The following is a 21,673-nucleotide window of genomic DNA, read 5'->3' as shown; positions in this document are numbered from 1 at the left end:
TTCTGAAATATTTAGAACACTCTGCTTACCTTAGATTGTACCATAAGTGTTTGAATTTTGAACAAAGGCAAACCTAGAGCAATAGGACTGGCTTTTGTTTTGACACTGTAACCTGACAGGAAAATTAGATGTGTTTTTAGAAATTATGGATTACGCCACAAATTTATGGTTATAGAATGGCCTGTGTCCTGACTTGAGTTTAAAAAGAAAATGGGACAAAAAAAATCATGGTGCACAGTAATTCAACTGACCAGTCTGTCAGTGACTGTGCACCATATATGTTGCAGCTTAACCGAACAATTACATGTTGGCCACCCTTGATCTATAATATAATTTGCTTTCTATAAAATGCAATCGTCAAGAGATGCAGGGAGAGCCATAAAGGGCAACATTCATTTCCTTGGCATTTACTCCATTGAAGAAAACCCCCGAATCCTCTAACTTGTGTTAACTTTATTTTTATATTTTGTGAAAGTCTTCTTTGAATTTGTATCAATCCTTTGGCAAATTGCATCATAATCCATTTCAGATGAGGTAAAGCCAGGGCATACATCACAAACGAAGAAGAGAAATAGAAACCTTGTTTAATTTTCTTTTTCCTTTCTCAATGCTGACCGACAGGTGGAAAACCAGACATTGTAACAATAATTGACAGGGAGCTGAGGTGAGCAGTTGCCGAATAAGCGGTGTGGATTATCTACATTTATTTTTTTTCCCCACACCTAACAAATTTAGATTTGTTAAATATAGGGAAAAGTAAGCATACTATTAAAAATCAAAGGAAGTAATATGCTGCCTTTAAATAGAAGAACAGAATGACTAGAATCCAAATGTTTCTAGGCATGTTATCCTTTTCAGGATGTCAGATCTGTTGTCTCAGTGTGAAACCAGAATTCCAGTGACAGTCCTTCTTTTACCTTCTAAACTGCTCTGACACACTAATTTCTGTCTGGGAGCTTGAGTGTACAAACCTGACTGCTCATTTGGGTGCCCTGCTTCTAAGTTATCAGACAAGTTACTTTCCAGTCCTCTCAATAAAAACAGATTGCATACTCCATTTTGCCTAATAAGATTTTAGAGACTCTCTATACTTTTATTCTCCTCATGTTAACCAGTACACCTTAATAATCTTCCAATTCTGCTAAATGCAGCAGTGAATGGTGTATGCAGCAACCTTAAATAGCCATTGTCTTTAATGTCTGTAACCGCATCCCATAACTAAAATTAAAGGTTACTTGCACACTATTTCAAATCCCTATGCACATTTAAATAACATTTTTAGTTTCACTGAAATGGCCATTAAAGTGTAAGCTCACCTGCCACGTCAAGGCAAAACCTCTTGGTGCGAAGTCACACACGATCAATTCACCTTGCTATTATTGGCTAGAATAGGCTTCCTCAAACTCTGGCCCTCCAGATGTTGCTGAACTACAATCATAGAATCATGGGAGTTGTAGTTCAGCAACATCTGGAGGGCCGGAGTTTGAGGAAGCCTGGGCTAGAAGGCAAACTCTGAAATAGAGGGAGGTGTTTCTCTAAACCTCTACATACTAAAAACTGCCATATACTTAAATATACATAAGGCTAATGCACAATTCCCTCCTCGCTCTCTCCCCCTCCCCCTTCTCCCCACACGTTTTGGGGCCAATGTGTACAATAGTCATTGCTGCTGCCCAGGAGTAGTGGGAGTTTCAATTTTGTCTGTCCATGACTAAAATTTGACATTTTCAGGGTTATTCACTAATTTCTGATATATTTGGGAATAAATCTGAATAGTAAAACAAAGGCAAAATAGATTGGATATTTTTGCTTCAGTTTTTCTTTTCAGGTTTAATTTTTTAAAAGATTGAGTTTAGTGTATAACACTGGTTGTATTGGTTTACTTGTAAACTTTTGATTGTAAGCACACTACTATAGATGGACAGAACAGCTTTTTGTACATTGCAGAAGTAATCACAAATATTTGCTTTTCCTTTAAAAATTCCTCTGATATTTGGCTACATGAACATTTGCCATATTAATTTACATGGACTCTAGAGATCACGTATAATTGTTTTGAAATGTAATAATTAGTGACACTCCATTTGTGCCAAAATCTGCAAAGGGGGGAGGGGACAGTTAATTTTTTTTTTTTTTTTTTTACATTGGAAATAAAACTTAATTCAAATTTTGAAGTTTAGCATAATGGAAAGGCCCTTTCTTTCATTTTGTGTGATCTTGCTCACTCCCCTCTCGCTACAATAGCCATCAGAAATGGGTTCATTCAACTCCCCTCTCTTCATTGCATAATGTTATTGCTATAATTGTATTACTATTCACTTTAAGTTTTAAAAGTAATTTTAACAAACTTGTCTTGCTTAACACAGTCTCACTGCGAAGATGGGGTGAAGGACTAGTGTCCATGAAAACAAATGCTTGGTAGCGTTTTGGAAATAATTGCTCAAAATATCGCTGTCTGACTCTGTATCCGTAAACATGATTAATATCAACCTGTTGGACTGCATGTATGAACAGGGCTCTTGTCAATTCCAGTTAATGAACTTGTGGAAACCTATACTGTAAAAATGTTAGTGCTCTACGGTAAAAACAAGTTTTCACCGCACCCCTCTTTGGCATGTGACTTCCTGAATACTTTTTTTTTTTTCTTATCGTTTAAGTCACTTTTTATAAAAACTTATTTACATTTGTATGAATTTGAAGAAATGATGCCACTGTTGGGAAAACTTTTTTTTTTTAATTACTTTTTATTTTTTCAAGAAAGTGAAATGTGTTTAATATCTTGTATTCTTCTACTTTTTATATGGATATAATAGCTTTACTAATTCCTTTTTATTGTTTATTTGTTAGGAAATGACATTTTCTTCAGCCCTGTGTAGTAAATCTTCCTAAAGCTTTCTCGTTAGTTTGCCGGCATTGAAGAACTTGTATAATTAGATTAGGTTAATTCCTGTAAGTAGCTTACTCCCAATGGTCAGTGTGGGTGTCATAGAGCATTAAAGAAGTGCTTTTGTCTGGGGCAGTTACACTAAAGGCAGGACTGAAACTTTAATTCCTTTTAATCTCCCTACAACTTTTTAGGGATGTATAACATTAAATTAAAGGATTAGAGCTAAATAAATTGGGGAAACTTGCATATGTTTTCCATCACACTAAACTTTCTAAGATTTGGTTTAAGAACGTATATTACATGTTTAAAAAAATAAATAAATATACATTTAAAAAAAAAAAAAATTTGTGGGACAAAACCTTTCTTAAAGAAATGTCTTTATTGCAACTGTTTTTGCATATGCGCACAAGAAAATCAGATGCATCCATATCTCCATCTCCCAAAGTGTTTTTTATTTGAGGATGCATGAAATGAAGCAAATATTGGAGTCTGCCGTAATAAAAGCGTGCTTGTAGGTCTTGGTACTAATTTATAAATATATGTTAAAGTGGGCAACATTCCGGAAGACACTAGCTGCTCATTTTCTGTTGCCATGGGACAATTCCTCTCCATTCTACACTTCTCGGTGACTGCACCAAACCAATTTGAGTCAATTTGTCTACATCATTTCAACAGTCGTCGTGTTTTTTTTTTAAATTTATTTTTTTGTGTACATTTCGAATCCGATGCAGCTCAGCCTGATAAAAGCACAGAGGAAATAGTAACTGCTCATGCTGCCTGGTGTTCAGTCGTTCCTTCCCATGGTTTCCCCATATCTTAGTGACAATGTTGTTTTTTCCTTGATGGTTTCAAGTATGTCTGCTGTAGTGTTTACCCATGAAGGGGTCGTATATCAGACTTGGACCTTGGAGTACTGTACTATAATGCTGACTTGCATTTTGGGATTTATTTTGTTTTCTAAAGATTTATTGATATAAATTGTTTTTACTTGTTGTGAAACGTATTTTTGTGGGGTGGGGAGGGGGGGTTTGTTTTGGGTTTTTTTTCGGGTTTTTTTTTTCCTCCCCAATTAATTATGTAAGGAAAAAGGACAAACTGAGAAACACACATATATATTTTGTGTAGCATTTAATCTGTTTCGACTCCCCCTTTTGTTTTGCTTAAACTGCAGCACAAGTGACTCCTTAAATGGACACTCCAGACTCTTAAAGCACGTTAGCGTGCTAAAAAGCTGTGTGAAGTATTCTTTTTTTTTTTTAATTTTGTGAAAAGTGCAGATTTCAATAAATTATTTTTTTTTTTTTTTTTTTTTTTTTTTTTTTTTTATATTATACGGTTTACCCTCCCTGTCTTTTCAAGCAGACAAAATGTCCTGTTACTTGGTTTGGTTAGCTTATTTGCATTGAACTAGGCAGTACTCACTGAGCTGCATTGGGAGTCAGACTTGGCAACTGTATAACAAATTCTGTGGCTGTCCAATATCTGACTTAAGATTGGGTATAATAAAATGTAAACTAAAAAACAGTTTTAAATCCCTTACATATCTTCACTACAGAGTTCAGGTTTAAAGTCAAAATACTTTATACCAAAATCTATATGCCAAAGTGAACATTTTCTGTTCTGTGATCTAATTGGTGCAACCTTAAACATTGTAAAAAAAAAAGTTAAATACCTAACAGTTAACATGGGGCTAGTGGGAAATCCTCGTCAACCTTTAAAAGATGTAACCTTTAGCAAATCAGTTGATGTTTTTGAGAGTCAGGCTTAGTCAGCCAGAACACGTGATTCTTTTTATTTTTTTGTTTCTTTTTTTTGTGCTATACAGAATTGTATATCTAAAAGTACCCAGTGGAAAAAGAAATATCTAAAGTGCCTATTTTTATTTTTTAGGCTTACAGTCCTGCCTAACATCTGATTAACACCTCTTCTGACATCAATGAGTGTGGCGGGGAAGTCGAGGAAGGGGGACTCTGTTTTGAGTATCCCCTCAAAGTCTTGTTTAGGAGGTAAGGTTTTCAGCAGATTACCAATGTCTGAGGGAACCACTTCATTGTCTGGAGTCCCTGTACCTATGTGGAAGCTGGTCAAGGACACAACCTTTTTTGATGGGTGAATGATGAGATAAATAGGATTTTTTAGTAATATTGTGAATGTTTTAGAGTATCGTGATGAGTAGGTTAGGCTATTTCAGCCTCTTTGAATCATATTGACTTGCATATCATGACATAATAATCAGCTGTTCCTTAGGTCTTAAAACTAGATAAACACAACCTCATATTAACACATTACGTATTACACAGTGTAACAACTTATTTAACAAAAATGAAGCCATGTAAGAAAAACAAAGTACAAATTATGATTCAGTAGCTGCAGAACCACCTTTAGCAGCAATAACTTGTAGTTGGAACGCGTTAGGAGTTAATAGTCCTCTCAATGACTGCAAGGTTTCCAAGTTCTGTGAGAGAAGAGGCTTTCTTCTGGCAGTCCTTCCAAACAAACCATACTTGTTCGGTCTTTTTCTAATTGTACTCTCAAGAACTTAAACATTTTGATGCTAAGGCCTGTAGAGACTGAGATGTAACTTTTAGTTTTTTTCAATTATCTGAGCACTGCACAGTCTGACCTTGCAATGAGATGTCCACTCCTGGGAAGATTGGCAACTGCCTGGAATGTTTTTCACTTTTGAATTGTTTAACTTGTTTGGAAATGGCCTTATAACCCTTCCCAGTTTGAACCGCAACAATTGCTTCTCTAAGATCATTGCTGATGTCTTTCCTCCTTGGCATTGTGTTAAAGGGATCATGTAGTGCCAGGAAAACAAAGCAGTTTTCCTGGCACTATTGGTCCCTACAGTGCCCCCACCCCTCCTTCAGTCCCTTACCCGAATACATCGCTGGGTTATGCTCCGTCCACGCAATTGCGGCGCTTGCATTAGGATTTCTCCAAAGAAAAGCATTATTCAATGCTTTCCTATGGGGGGGAAAAAACCTGATGCTGGTGGTCCTCATCCAGAGCGTGATGATGTCCAGAAAGCCGTCTAGTGGCTGCCTAATAGACAGCCACTGAGGGCAGACTTAGAACTGCAATGTAAACATTGCAGTTTCTCTGGAACTGCAATGTTTTACATTGCCGCACTAGGTGCAAAAGGGACATGGCTCCCAGACCACTTCAATAAGCTGACGTGGTCTGGGTGCCTACAGTGTCCCTTTAACACACACACACACACACACACACACACACACACACACACCTGAATGCTCCAGACCAGCAAACTGCTAAAACTTCAACTTCTAAAGAGGTGGTTACACTTTCTGGTGATTAATAAATGACACTTGATTTTCACACATGACTTCTCCATTTTGGCTTTATTTTTGTTTAATAAACCATGGCATGGTGTAATATGTCATGTGTTGTTCATTTGAAGTTGTATTTACTTAATTCTTGCTAAGGAAAATGTCCTCCTATCTAAAACTATAGAATTCAACCAGGATGCACTTTCCACCCCATGACTGTAATTTTAGTTTCCATAGACAGGGTTTTTTTTTTTGGTTTTTTTTAATAGTTCACCCAAAAGGAAGTATCAAATATGCATTTTTTTTCAAAATGTTGTATTCAATAGCTCAGAAAATAAAATGATGGTATTAACAAAGTATTTGGGTACTTTGAATATGCATTTTGTTTTGCTCCCCACATTTTTTTTGACTGTTAAGGAAAATAAGTGCTTGCATTGAAAGCACATATAGTAAAATTAGGGGGAGGGGGGCATCTTGTGTGGAGGTGGGGGTCCCTCTTACTATAAAATATATATTTTTAAAGTGGTGCATTTATTTTTTTAAGGAAATTTGAGAAGACTGTTATTTCTTCTTGCTTTTTCCCACTTACAGGTGTATATGGTGTATACAGTTATGTATGTATAATATTAATGTGCTTCCCAATTCAATTTGTTGAATTGCTCCTCTCCCTCCTTCTCCCCCACCTAAAAGAAAAGATCTACAGCTGTGTCCTTTATTAGCATAGCTATTCTCCACACTACAAGGGGAACAAACAAAATATATTGGCTATTAGCCCTGTCAAAATGGGCCGATCCTAAAACAGTTTAGCTTTGACTGGGAAAATTTCTATACAGACAAAGGGAGATTTGACGGTGGGTGTATCGGTTTTACTTCTAAAGGATTTAACATTAGGTGGTTTGGTCTTACAGTAATTTGGAATTGGTGTTGTACAGTGTTAAACATGACACTTGTATTATTTGTCTTAATCTACAGTCTATTTGAAAAGTGACATAATCTCATACTTCAGTGCACCAGATAAGTGTAACCCACAATAAAAACCTACAGTGATGTTTACATAAACTTTGAAGATTTGAATAAAAAGTATATTCAAGGGACACTAGTCACCAGAACAACTACAGTTTACTGTATTTGTTCTGGTGAGTAGAATCATTCCCTTCATGATTTTTGCTGTAAACACTGCTTGTTTCAGAGAAAATGCAGTATTTACTTTAGAGCCTAGGGATACCTCCACTTGCCACTCCTTAGATGGCTGCTAGAGGTGCTTCGTTGGGCAGTGCTGCATAGTAAGCAGCACTGCCATTCAGTTTCTCCATCCTCTGCATCAGGGCCGGCGCTACCTGTTGGGAAGGGGTGCCGCCAGGAGCTCCGGCCCCCCTCATGCCGCAGCTGCCCGAGCGCTCTGCAGAGAGCCTCAGGCGGCTGCAGCTTTGCCCAGGCGCACCGCCCGGGCGCACCGCGATGAGAGGGGCTGACAGGAGGGAAGTGCTCAGCGCTCCCTCCTGTCACTCCCTCACTGTAGCGTGGCCGAGCCCTGTATGGTCTGCGGGTACAGGGAGCATCTGTCTCCTGTACCCGACCGGACTAACAGGAAGTGCACACTGAGTGTGCACTTCCTGTTAGTCCGGCCGGGTACAGGAAACAAAAGCTCCCTGTACCCGCGGACCGTACAGGGTTCTGCCACGCTACAATAGAGGTAGGGGGGAGGAATGGATAGTGAGGGGGGGGGGAGAGGAATGGATAGTGAGGGGGGGGAGAGGAATGGATAGTGAGGGGGGGGGAGAGGAATGGATAGTGAGGGGGGGGGAGAGGAATGGATAGTGAGGGGGGGGGAGAGGAATGGATAGTGAGGGGGGGGGGAGAGGAATGGATAGTGAGGGGGGGGGAGAGAGGAATGGATAGTGAGGGGGGGGGAGAGAGGAATGGATAGTGAGGGGGGGGAGAGAGGAATGGATAGTGAGGGGGGGGAAGAGAGGAATGGATAGTGAGGGGGGGGAAGAGAGGAATGGATAGTGAGGGGGGGGAGAGAGGAATGGATAGTGAGGGGGGGGGAGAGAGGAATGGATAGTGAGGGGGGGGAGAGAGGAATGGATAGTGAGGGGGGGGAGAGAGGAATGGATAGTGAGGGGGGGGAGAGAGGAATGGATAGTGAGGGGGGGGGAGAGAGGAACGGATAGTGAGGGGGGGGGAGAGAGGAACGGATAGTGAGGGGGGGAGAGGAACGGATAGTGAGGGGGGGAGAGGAACGGACAGTGAGGGGGGGAGAGGAACGGACAGTGAGGGGGGGGAGAGGAACGGACAGTGAGGGGGGGAGAGGAACGGACAGTGAGGGGGGGGGAGAGGAACGGACAGTGAGGGGGGGGGAGAGGAACGGACAGTGAGGGGGGGGGAGAGGAACGGACAGTGAGGGGGGGGGAGAGGAACGGACAGTGAGGGGGGGGGAGAGGAACGGACAGTGAGGGGGGGGAGAGGAACGGACAGTGAGGGGGGGGAGAGGAACGGACAGTGAGGGGGGGGGGGAGAGGAACGGACAGTGAGGGGGGAGGGGAGAGGAACGGACAGTGAGGGGGGAGGGGAGAGGAACGGACAGTGAGGGGGGGGGAGAGGGGGTTGAGAGGGAATTGCCGGGGGTTGAGAGGGACAAGGGAGGGGGAGAGGGGGAATTGCCGGGGGTTGAGAGGGACAAGGGAGGGGGGAGAGGGGGAGAGGGGGAATTGACGGGGGTTGAGAGGGACAAGGGAGGGGGGAGAGGGGGAGAGGGGGAATTGACGGGGGTTGAGAGGGACAAGGGAGGGGGGAGAGGGGGAATTGACGGGGGTTGAGAGGGACAAGGGAGGGGGGAGAGGGGGAATTGACGGGGGTTGAGAGGGACAAGGGAGGGGGGAGAGGGGGAATTGACGGGGGTTGAGAGGGACAAGGGAGGGGGGAGAGGGGGAATTGACGGGGTTGAGAGGGGGAGAGGGGGAATTGACGGGGGTTGAGGGGGGTTGAGAGGGGGAATTGACGGGGGTTGAGAGGGGGAGAGGGGGAATTGACGGGGGTTGAGAGGGGGAGAGGGGGGATTGAGAGGGGGAGAGGGGGAATTGACGGGGGTTGAGAGGGGGAGAGGGGGAATTGACGGGGGTTGAGAGGGGGAGAGGGGGAATTGACGGGGGGAGAGGGGGAATTGACGGGGGAGAGGGGGAATTGACGGGGGTTGAGAGGGACGGGGGAGAGGGGGAATTGACGGGGGTTGAGAGGGGGAGAGGGGGAATTGACGGGGGTTGAGAGGGGGAGAGGGGGAATTGACGGGGGGAGAGGGGGAATTGACGGGGGAGAGGGGGAATTGACGGGGGTTGAGAGGGACGGGGGAGAGGGGGAATTGACGGGGGTTGAGAGGGACGGGGGAGAGGGGGAATTGACGGGGGTTGAGAGGGACGGGGGAGAGGGGGAATTGACGGGGGTTGAGAGGGACGGGGGAGAGGGGGAATTGACGGGGGTTGAGAGGGACGGGGGAGAGGGGGAATTGACGGGGGTTGAGAGGGACAAGGGTGGGGGGAGAGGGAATTGACGGGGGTTGAGAGGGACAAGGGAGGGGGGAGAGGGGGAATTGACGGGGGTTGAGAGGGACAAGGGAGGGGGGAGAGGGGGAATTGACGGGGGTTGAGAGGGACAAGGGAGGGGGGAGAGGGGGAATTGACGGGGGTTGAGAGGGACAAGGGAGGGGGGAGAGGGGGAATTGACGGGGGTTGAGAGGGACAAGGGAGGGGGGAGAGGGGGAATTGACGGGGGTTGAGAGGGACAAGGGAGGGGGGAGAGGGGGAATTGACGGGGGTTGAGAGGGACAAGGGAGGGGGGAGAGGGGGAATTGACGGGGGTTGAGAGGGACAAGGGAGGGGGGAGAGGGGGAATTGACGGGGGTTGAGAGGGACAAGGGAGAGGGGGAATTGACGGGGGGAGAGGGGGAATTGACGGGGGTTGAGAGGGACAAGGGAGGGGGGAGAGGGGGAATTGACGGGGGTTGAGAGGGACAAGGGAGGGGGGAGAGGGGGAATTGACGGGGGTTGAGAGGGACAAGGGAGGGGGGAGAGGGGGAATTGACGGGGGTTGAGAGGGACAAGGGAGGGGGGAGAGGGGGAATTGACGGGGTTGAGAGGGACAAGGGAGGGGGAGAGGGGGAATTGACGGGGGTTGAGAGGGACAAGGGTGGGGGAGAGGGGGAATTGACGGGGGTTGAGAGGGACAAGGGAGGGGGGAGAGGGGGAATTGACGGGGGTTGAGAGGGACAAGGGAGGGGGGAGAGGGGGAATTGACAGGGTACGGAGGGGGAATGACATCCATCCATCACACACGCAATGCACCCCTTGCACACACTGCATCCCGTACATACACAAAAACACAGCCCTTACACAATGCATTCCTTACACACATATCAGGACATCCCCTACACACTCCAACCCCTGTGAACAAACTCATTGGTGGACCCTGGGACCCAGACCTTGAGCTGTGTAAAGGGCCCCAAAAAATAGAGCTGCTTCCCGTTTTTGTGACCACAGTTACAAACAGCCTCCAGCGAGCCTGTTCTACACCAGACCAGTGGAGCCAGACTGCAGCTAGAGCCCATCATCATACTCATCTGGTTGTAAGTAGGCAATCTAGTATATTCGTGGCATTAATCTCTAATTTACCTCACATTAAAGAAACACTATAGTCCCTAGAACCACTGCAGCTTAATGTAGTGGTTCTGGTGTCTATAGCCTGTCCCTGCAGGCCTTTTAATGTAAACACGGTGGCACTGCAGCACTGGCGTTATATGGGTGGGGCATTGTGATGTCACATGGGGGGGGGCGGCGGCAAACTTTACTTTTGCCTAGGGCGGCAAAAATCCTTGCACCGGCCATGCTCTGCATGCAGACACTGAACTTTCCTCATAGAGATGCATTGATTCATTTTTTTTCTCTGAAGAGATGCTGATTGGCCAGGGCTGTGATTGGATTGTGCTGGCTCTGCCCCTGATCTGCCTCTTTGTCAGTCTCAGCCAATCCTATGGGGAAGCACTGTGATTGGCTCAGACCACCACTTCTGGTGATGTCAGCAGAGGCAGTTCACAGGCAAACAGGGGCAGAGCCAGGAGCTGCAGACTTGAATACATGTAATATTTTACTATAATTAGGCAGGCAAGTTGTGAGGGGGGCTAGATGGTGGTTTTAACATAGGGTTTTAATAGGATTAGAAGTACATGCTTGTGTTCCTGACTCTATATTGCTCCTTTAATCAATACAGTTGCTCTGCTTAGGGAGCCATAAGGTCCTCGATAATTGAAGTCTTTTTTTTCTTTTTTTCCAATTGACAATTTTTTATTTTGTCATAAGTCATATGTCAAAACATTGGGATACAGAACAGGAAAGGAGGGGTAGGGGTACATTACAGGCTGAATATACAGAGATCAGCTACGTGTAGATATTTACATACATGTGATACCTGGGTTTCCCCGGTGTCAGAGAGTCATCGACATTTTGATATTTCACATGGGTTTTACATTTACAGGCAAAGCATGTATTATTAGCGTGCGTTGTTAACCAAGTCGTAGTAGTATGGCTACTTCTGGGTGGCGTACTATGGGTCATCTATTCCTTGGTTGAGTGCTAAGGTTTGTATGTTGGTACTCCTCGTGGTACCTCTAGGTCACGTTAGGTCATGCTTGCTCAGTTATGGTTGAGTGTGTGGTGCGTGGGTTCGTAATATGTGTTACCCACAGGTCATGCGCCTCCAGCACCCCTTTTCGTGTTCCAAATTGCATGTACGCCATTCTTTCATACGCCCAGTTTCGGTCTACCTGCTGTATGAGATCCTCTATAGGCGGGGTCACCGCTTTTTTCCAGTGTCTGGATATTATTAGGTTAGCTGAAATTAGTGTGTGGTATACTATCATCTTGACTCGTTTTGATAGATTTTCTGGTAAGATGAACAGGAGACATACCTGTGGGTCATCTATCCTCGGGTTGGGTAGTATCTTCTGTATTAGATTCGCTACCGCTTCCCAAAATGGTCTGAGTTTGGCGCATGTCCACCAAACGTGTATCATTGTACCCACCTCCCCCCCACACCTCCAGCAGGTGTTGCTGGTTGTTGGCCATATTTTGTGTAATTTGTCCGGTACTAGATACCAGCGGTATAGGATTTTGCGCTGTAGTTCCAGGTGTGTGGCACATGCCGTGAGCCCCTGGTGAGCCATGTAGGCTCTGTCCCAGTCCCTATCTGGTATTGTCCTCCCTATATCTCGCTGCCATGACTCTTTTAGCTCTCCTAACTTGTGCGTTTGTTGCGCCAATAGTTTTTGGTATCCCCAGGACATTATTTTTTGAAGTGGTGTAGTCCCTGTGCATTGTTTTTCGAATACTGTCATGTGTGTCGTTACCGTGTCGTCCGTTCGTTTCCCTAATCTGTTTATCACATAAGATTTGAGCTGGAGGTAGGAGAATGCAGCTCTGGTGGGAAGGTTGTACTTGTCCTGTATGTCAGGGAATGGTAGTATGCGACCCCTGTCTATGACTTGGTATATATGTTGTACACCTCCCTTCACCCAAGTCTCCCACGGGAATGTGGGGATCTCCAGTCCAATAGTTCGCATTGGGGTGGCCAAGGGTAACGTCTGTGTTGACACTAATTCATGTTTCATTTTACTCCATACTCGCAGCAGAGTTTGGGTAGTGGGTAAGAGAGCGTCCAGCGCCCGGTTGTTGTCTGACTGTTTCCACATTAGTGATCGGAGATCGCTGTGCGGGGCTTTGCTTGCTTCAATCGTCACCCACTGCGGGACGTCTGTCAGACGATTAATTTGGGTAATGTTGTGTAAGTAGGCCGCCCTGTAGTATGTCGTTAGGTTGGGTAGGCCTAACCCCCCATTTTTGACTGAACGGTATAGTGTCCCTGCTGCTACTCTTGCCTTTTTCCCTTCCCAAATGAAGGAGTTGATAATGTGTTGCATGTTTTTCAAGAATTGTTTCGGTATGGGTATTTGAAGTGTCCGGAAAAGATACTGTATTTTAGGGATGAGCGTCATTTTGACTGCCGCAATGCGGCCCAGCCACGACAAGTATCTACCCCTCCAAGTGTGTAGTGTGTCTGAGAATTCTTTCAGCAGTCGGGCATAATTGTGCCGAAACAGGTGGGCAGGGTTTTTGGTTAGCTTTATGCCCAGGAATGTCAGGTGGTCATGTCTCCAGTCCAGGGGAAATGCCCTCTCCAGTCTGTCTGCAAGGTCGTCGCCTAATGTTATACCCAGAGCCTGTGTTTTCGTAACATTTAACTTATAATAAGACACTGCTCCGTACTCTTGGATTCTTGCCATCAGCTTTGGTAGGGATATTATGGGGTGTGTCAATGTTACCAGGATATCATCCGCGAACAAGTTAAGCTTGTATTCGTTGTCCCCCAGGTGTATGCCTTGTATGTCTGGGTCTGCCCTGATGACCGCTGCCAGGGGTTCCAGTGCTAGGATATAGAGTAACGGTGATAGGGGGCACCCCTGTCTCGAACCGTTAGTGATTTGTATTTGTTTGGATACGAATCCAGAGTTGAGGACCCTGGCCGTAGGATGCGAGTACAGTGCTCGGACGGCATTTATGAAGGTTGTGGGGAACCTGTATTTACCAAGTACTGCCTGCAGAAAAGGCCAGCTGAGCCTGTCAAAGGCCTTTTCGGCATCCAATGAGAGCAGTACTCCCCCCTCCCTTCCTTGGAGCAGACTATACAACAAGACGAGTACTTTCCTAGTGTTGTCCGACCCTTGTCTGCCTTTTGTGAAGCCCACCTGGTCATCGTGAATTAGGGTCGGGAGTATGCTGGTTATTCTGTTGGCTTGTACTTTTGCGTAGAGTTTAATGTCTGTATTAAGAAGTGAGATGGGTCTGAAGTTTTGGCTACATGTGGGTGGTTTCCCCGGTTTGGGCAGTGTAACTATGTGTGCGCCCAACATCTCTCCAGGTGCGTCAGCTTTGAGAGTTATTGCATTAAATAAGTTTGCGAGGTGCGGGGCTAGGGTGTGTGCGAATTGTTTGTAATAATTGTTGGGGAACCCGTCTGGGCCCGGTGCTTTCCCACTCGGTAGGCGTGATATGGCCTGGAGCACCTCTTCTACTGTGATAGCGGCTTGCACTGTAGCTATTTGTTCCTCAGTCAGTGACGGTAGGGGGACCCCTTCCAGGTATTTCTCAATACTGGCCGTAGTGGGTTGACATGTGTTAGCGTCGTTCCCAAGATTATATAAGGATGAGTAGTAATCTGCAAAGACATCCCCTATGTCCTTGGGTGTCACCTTCTTCTCCCCTGTTTGGTTTAGAATGTATGGGATCTTTGTGTTCGCATTCCTGTGTGACAGTCTCCTAGCTAGCAATTTGCTTGCCCTATTTCCCTGTACGTAGTGTGTGGCCCTAAGTTTTCTAAGGTGGTACCCTGTTTTTGCCAGTTCATGTGTTTTAATTTCCCCTAGTTTCTCCTGAATCTGTCTTTTTAGTTCTGGAGTTGGGGTCAGTTGGTTTTGCTTGTTTAGAGTATACAGTGTTTTTAGCCAGTATTTTGTTTTAGTTTGGGACTCACGTTTTAGTGCACATGCTTTACCTATGAAGAAGCCCCTAATAACCGGCTTGTGTGCCTGCCATAGGGTCTCCGGTGTTATTCCCAGTGTCTGATTGTTAGCAAAGTATCGGTTCATGTCAGTGGTGAGGTTTGCACAGAATTGAGAGTCATGCAGAAGGGTCTCGTTCAGTCTCCAGGGGCTCCTGTGTTTATAATCATATGCGTCTTGCAATTCAAGAGTAATCGGGGCATGGTCAGACCATGTGATAGTACCTATCGAGCATGCGGTTAGTTGGTTCAGGAACATACCTTTTATATAGAACCCGTCTATCCGGGAGTAAGTATTGTGGACCTGGGAGAAAAAAGTAAAGTCCCTTTCTTCCGGGTGTAGTACCCTCCATGCATCATATAGATCATGTTCACTAAGTAGTCGGACTAAGGGTTTGCATTCCCGTGTGAGGGTTGTGTGTCTGGGTGTGTTTGGCTCCACTGTGGAGTCTTTTTTGGGGTCTAATATGTGGTTCAGGTCCCCACATATGATCGTGACTCCTCTTTGGACTTGCGCGAGGCGCGTTATAATTTTGTGCAGGAAGTTTCTCTGGTTTGCATTTGGTGCGTAAATGTTTACGATCGTGTGTTCTAAGTTATTGATCTCACACGCCAAGATGATGTACCTCCCCTGCTTATCTGTGTCTTCGTACAGGAGCTTAAAGGAAACATCCTTGCTGATCAGTATAGAGACCCCTTTAGTTTTGGATGTGGCTGTACTATGATATTGGACTGGGTACTGTGCTTGTGCTAGGTTGGACGCTTGTTTAAAGTGCGTTTCCTGTAAACATACTATGTCTGGGCGTGCTTTGCGTAGATCTCTAGTTAGGCAGTATCTCTTTACTGGGGTGTTCAACCCCTTAACATTATGGCTGTATATTTTCATATTCTAATGGGCAGTGTATACGGATCTGGGTATTTCTGTCATTGAGTGTGTCATCATGGTGGTATGCTGTCTCCCCAGGGGGTCCATGCGTTTGCTGTCCCTGTGGTCCCCACAGCAGGGCCCTGTAATGCCTGGGATAGGGATCGGGGGGGTGGGAGGTGGGGTCAAGGTGTCAGCTATACAAACATCATACATAACATTCGAGTATAACAAAACAATGCATACATTAACAAACATTTTAGTATACATTTCCCACTGAAGGGTATTGCACTACCGTGATAGTGCCAGGTGTGAGCGTGGTTACTGTGTTGACTTCTAAGGTGTAGGACGGTTGGATGCACCCAAAGTGCCCGAATCATTCCATCGGTATTCTCATGTGTGGTATGCGGAGTGTGCTGTGTATTTACCGGCTATGGCTGTGGCGTAAGGCGTACTGGTGTGGTTTTCGTTTGTATATTTTTTCTTTTTATTTTTTTTTTTTTTTTTTTTTTTTTTTTATTAATTTTTTATTTATTTTTATTTTTTTCTGTGTGTGTGTACGTGTGTGGAAGTTTGTGTCTGGGATTGTTTGTGGACTATGTGCTCGTCAAGCCTTCGTGGCTTATTTGTGTGTGTTGTGCTTGTGGTCTCAAATGTTTATAGTGAGGCATATAGTGCTAGGAATACTTGCGCCTCGTTGTCTGCCAGATGTCATGCGCTGCCATGGTGGGAGCAGCAGAAGGAAAAACGTTTCTGTGCTAGTTCATTTTCTGGATTTTTTCCATTCTGGAGGCATTCTCGGCGCTGTGGACATGTCTTTCCTCTCCGGATTTGGCAGGACATTCCAGCTGCGCAGCAGTTTGCGGCCCTCTTCTGGTGTGTTCACTGTAGTCACCGTACCATTTCTTCTGATCAGGAGGCGGATTGGGAATCCCCATCTGTACTGTATGTTGTTGTAGCGGAGGGTTTCCGTTGTTTCCTTAAATTCTTTTCGTTTCTGTAACGTGGCTGCAGAGAGGTCTGTGAACATTTTGATGTTTTTATACTTCTGTGGGAGCTCTGCACCTGCTCTGGTCGCTTGGAGTAGTGCTTCCTTAGCGTGGAAGTAGTGTAGGTGTGTTAGTACATCTCTGGGGGTGTCTTGTGGTAGGAACGCCGGTTTTTGCACCCTGTGATGTCTGTCCAGCAGCAGAATTTCAGCCGGTATGTCTGGTGCCAGCGCCTTAAAGTACCCCATGAGGTACTCGTGTAGATCCTGTTGCCTCACTTCTTCTGGGATGCCTCTGATGCGTAGGTTTTGGCGGCGTGAGCGGTCCTCTAGGTCCATGACCTTCCTCTGTGTGAGGTCAAGTTGCTGCTGCAGGTCTTTCACTTGATCTGCCATTATATTATGCACTGTAACCTGTTCCTCCATGCGGTTTTCCATGTGTGCCGTCCTGTCACCCAGCTCCTGCATCTCTCTCTTAATTTCTCTCAGTGTACCTTGCAGGGATTCCAGGATCTTGCTGGACATACTGTCTAGGCATTTCTGCAAGAAATCCTGGGTCACTGGTAGGTTTTGCCCCCCCGGGGAGGATGGTAGTGGCAGCGTGTCATTACCTCCGTCGCCATCTTGTTCCTGATCGGCTAGGCCCAGGGCTTTTGGCGTCGACGCTCGGGTCGCAAAGAAGCCAGCGCGGTCATTTTTTTCCACCTGCTTCTTGGCTTTTTGTGATGCCATGTTAGGAGACCTGCGGGCGAGGTTTTGTGGAGCCGGTACCGCTGAATATATGCGTTGTCGGGCTTTTCGGTGCGCGGAGCTCAGCGCTGTGCGACCATCCGCTTCGCTTGTCAGGCCACGCCCCGATAATTGAAGTCTTGGTAGTCACATGTATCATGACTGCAAATTCTCTGAATGTTTGCAGTCTAGTATCAACTCATAAATTTCTCATATTTTTTTTTTCTGGCAATGCTGTAGAAGGCCTGATATGTATAGTTTTATTACCAGTATTTGTTGAAGGCTTTTTTCTGGCCCTGAATTCCCCCATCTGTGACCGTGCTAGAAGACTGCTTTAGAGGCTATATTTATGGGCTGTAGTGTAGGATGTGACTATGAAAAAAACATAATTTTCCCAGGTTGTCACTGGCCGTTGCTTCTTTGTTTATCATTAAACTGCCAGAGCGTTCTATTCTAGTCTAACTGGACAGGGGTATTAAAATCTCCTCTGTCCAGTTGCCTGAACTTCACATGGTGTGTAGGATTTTATGTGATGGTTGTGACCTTTAAATATTGAATGTGGGATGTAAATACCATGTAAGAATCTGGATCATAGATGGCAAGTATGGTAACAGGATAAAAATGTGGCAAGTTTTACTTTTTGGACTCAAGCCTTTAGATAGGACTTGCTCTATATGAATGCACGGAAACTACAGAATAAAGCTTAATTTAATAACCGGTCTGTAATTGCTACACTGCTCGCTTATCATGATTCTAATACTTTTGTGTTTTGCCAGCAGCCTCAACTAAGATTTTATTTTTCCCCCATTTTCAGTGTTTGTGTTTCAGGGCTTCTCTAAAGCAGAAGGTAACCATAGATTACCACCAATTAAAGCAGTGTGGTACTAAACTTAAATCAATTAACCTGTTCCTTTGCTTGCAACCTTGCCATTTTTAAGTGCTGTTATAGATGAAATGTGCCAAACATGTGAATAAATTCATTTAAGGAGCAGAAACTGAGCTGCATAATTACAGGAATGAAAATATATCTCAACAAGCCGTGAAAGTGGAGGTTATGCTCTGAAGAATGCATGCATAGAATGAGATGTTTTACAATGTCCATTTGAGGGGGGGGGGGCGGCGGCATGGCTTGGACATCAAGGTGGCAGCCTGATTTCATGGCTCAGAGCACCTGTAATCTGCACCCATCCACAAGAATCACCATGCGTCAGAGCACCAAACTCGCTACCCAGTGTAAATCAACCTCAGCTAAAAGCGCAGCCACATGATGTAAAAATTATGTGGGTACACGATTTTGGAACTAAGATGGCAGCCCTTACTGAGGAGAGCCTGGAATACGCAACTGAAACGCCAATGCTGTATGATCCAGCTCTTCCCAAGCATCTGCCCCATGACCCTGCTAAGACGCAGAGAATGGAAGCCACTGGCGGACCTGCTATGAAACAACCGGGTCTAGTGTGCACCCCTTCAATATTATAGCTTTCCACAAGGGGGAAAACTGTCATTATGCTGCCCTCCACATCATCACTCTTTCTGCTGGAAGTGGAGTTTGAACCACCAGAGGGTTTCCAGCTGCCAGAGCCTAACTGGTGCGACATCAACACCTGCCTAGAGTCTGGCACAGAGCGGGTAGAGCTGGCGGTGAACACCTGATGCTACAATATCATGAGCAAAGTGTTTCCTTTTGCCTTTACCAGTTGGGTCCTGTTGCTGGTTTGGGTGTGGGGGGGGCACCACGGAACCCAACATGGCATCTTATGGGGTAGCAGGCCTTACTCCCCCTTTTTCCTGTGCCACCAGTTTTCTGCCTCACTGCCCCATCTGCTCCCACTGGGGAACTAGGAGAACTGCACTGAAGAGTAACAAGGGAGAGCTCTGTGGGACTTTGACAATATATGGGACTGGTGCTTCATGGAGCCTGACAGATTCGCGATCTTGGCCATCCGAGGTGAGCCACAGAGGAGTAGGGACAAATGGTCCATTTAGTTTGTTGCTACTTCACTCAAGTCACCCATAGCACATTTGAATTTTTTTTTTCATTCTTTATTTTTTCATGTGCACAAGATAATACATAGGTTTACAACGCCACGACAGCATTAGTAAACGGCGATAACAGTGTAGAACATATATATGACATGAGAAAGTGGCACAGTTTTTAAGTATATTAATACACAGGCTAGACTTGCTTGTTTAACTTTAGCGGGTGTGGGACCTAGGTAGCCAGTTTTATGTTAGCTACTCAGCCAACGCCAGATCTTGAGGCCCGCAGCTCGGTAGCAAGGATCTGCTCTGTGACCGGATGGGCCGCTGCAGGGTTGTGCCTATGCTGGGCTCTCCACCATCTCCCGGCTTCAGTGGGGGCTTGCATCCCTGATCCTCGGGTTTGGGTGTTCCCAGGAGCAGAGTCCCTGCGCCGTCTGGAGACAGTAGGGGGCCCAGTCGTTAAGGACTGTCGGCGGCAGGCTGTCTTCTGTTTTTGCGGTGAAGTCGCTGAGGCTTTGCCTTTGGGAGGTCTGGACACTGAAGGGCCAGCATTGAGTTGAACCGGTGCTGGTGCTGCATGTTTGCCTTGAGGAGGGCTGTTCGGTTTTGTTAGGATGGTTCTCATGCTGGCTGCACTATGCTCAGTGATGGGAGCTTGTGCCCGTTCATGTATACGTGCCCAAAAGCGCCGGAATATTTAGTCGAGCTTGTGTAGTGTGTGCTCCAGTGACCCGGGGTGAGGATGTTTAGGCAGGCCCAGTGCTCCTTGTGCAGTGGAGGGGGCTGTCGCCATTTTGCCTGAGCCACGTGTCGGAGTTCAGCTCTTCTGCAGCCACAAAGCGTGGGTAAGTACAGCTTGAATTGCGTATGATATGCCCGTGAGGACCGGAATAACTGGCCCGGGGTCTGGAAACCAGGAGAACGCTTCTCCCAGTCTCCCCTCCAATAGGCCGCAGCAGAGGTGTTCCGGTTCCCCGACGGTTACAGACTTGAGTAAGGTCTGCAGTCGGGTTGTGCAGTCGGGTACCGGGGTTCAGATGGTGCCCGTGGGTGGGTTTGGTCGTTTGTAGGGTTTTGTTACCCCAAAACGGGCTTGATATGCGGGACGTCTGATTCCCCACGTCTGCTCAGCTCTGAAGCTAGGCTCCGCCCCCCCAGCACATTTGAATTTTCAGAACAAAAAAGTGAGATAAATTTAAAAAAAAAAAAAAAACTGAAGAAACAACCAAAAAAGAGGAAAAGGAAATAGTACTTAAATAAAAAAAATAAAAAATAACAAAGTGTGCCACAATACAAGCACAGTTACTAGTAACCTGGCCAAGGACAGGTACCTGATCTTGGATGTAATCGGTGACTCATGAAGGTCGACAGGGCGATCAGTTTGTTAATTTAGTTTGCATGGATTAATTTGATTTCATGGACTCCAGCTTATCTTCTAACTTGCGTAGGACTGTACTAGTACTAGGGATGTATATGCTGAATTTGTTGTGCTGCACGTGGTGGAGGGGAGAAGGTTTAGAGATCTTTTAACTCATCCTTTCAACGCTTGTTTCCTCTTCACCTGGTTTTTCTTCTTAACCTGGTTTGTCACTCCACACACTTCCCTTTAATAGCGGTTGTAACTGTAGGCTAAATGTATGCTTACCTCAAAAGGGTTTGCTGTCATTATATTCATGTCTGTCCAGTGCCGGAAAGGTCATCGGAGTGAGTCATCACCAGTGAGTGCGTGGGGACACTCTAGCAGATAGGAACACCAAAGAAAGTGAAGTGGAAAAAACACACTTTTCACACGTTTTTTGTGTGCGTGGTAGCATGTTACACTTGAAATAGGTGCTGAAGGCACGGTCTTCCCCTGACCCTCAGTCCCATCTCAGTTATTACCAGAGCAGTGGGGAGGGCAAAGCGCACACTTTCTCAAATTTGGCCTGGCAACCGGTAAGCCAAGGACTTCCATGTATATAAGTTTAAAGGACCACTCTAGGCACCCAGACCACTTCAGCTTAATGAAGTGGTCTGGGTGCCTGGTCCCTCTAGGATTAACACTTTTTTTTTTAATAAACATAGCAGTTTCAGAGAAACTGCTATGTTTATACGGAGGGTTAATCCAGCCTCCAGAGCCTCTAGTGGCTGTCTCATTGACAGCCGCTAGAGGCGCTTGCGTGCTTCTCACTGTGAAAATCAGTGAGAAGACGCCAGCGTCCATAGGAAAGCATTGTAAATGCTTTCCTATGCGACCGGCTGAATGCGTGCGGCTCCTGCCGGGCATGCGCATTCTGCCGATGACATCGCGAGGGGAGAGGAGGAGGAAAGCTCCCCGCCCGGTGCTG

The 21,673-nt window shown here is 45.9% G+C and overlaps 1 protein-coding gene across 4 annotated transcripts in view; it reads left to right on the top strand.

Moving 5' to 3' along the window:
* Positions 1-21,673, top strand: part of LOC134600970 (NAD-dependent protein deacetylase sirtuin-3-like) — a 59,408-nt gene that overhangs the window by 19,493 nt on the left and 18,242 nt on the right. For all 4 annotated transcript variants that reach the window (XM_063445367.1, XM_063445368.1, XM_063445365.1 and 1 more), the window contains one exon: positions 4,778-4,893. In XM_063445367.1, the coding sequence (XP_063301437.1) occupies positions 4,824-4,893 (70 nt within the window). In that variant the 5' untranslated portion in view covers positions 4,778-4,823. The remainder of the gene's footprint in view (positions 1-4,777; positions 4,894-21,673) is intronic.

The sequence above is a fragment of the Pelobates fuscus genome, chromosome 3 (genome assembly GCF_036172605.1).
Source record: "Pelobates fuscus isolate aPelFus1 chromosome 3, aPelFus1.pri, whole genome shotgun sequence".
Taxonomy (NCBI): Eukaryota; Metazoa; Chordata; class Amphibia; order Anura; family Pelobatidae; genus Pelobates; species Pelobates fuscus.
Note: the sequence above shows the minus strand (reverse complement) of the source record. Positions and strands in the feature narration are given on the sequence as shown.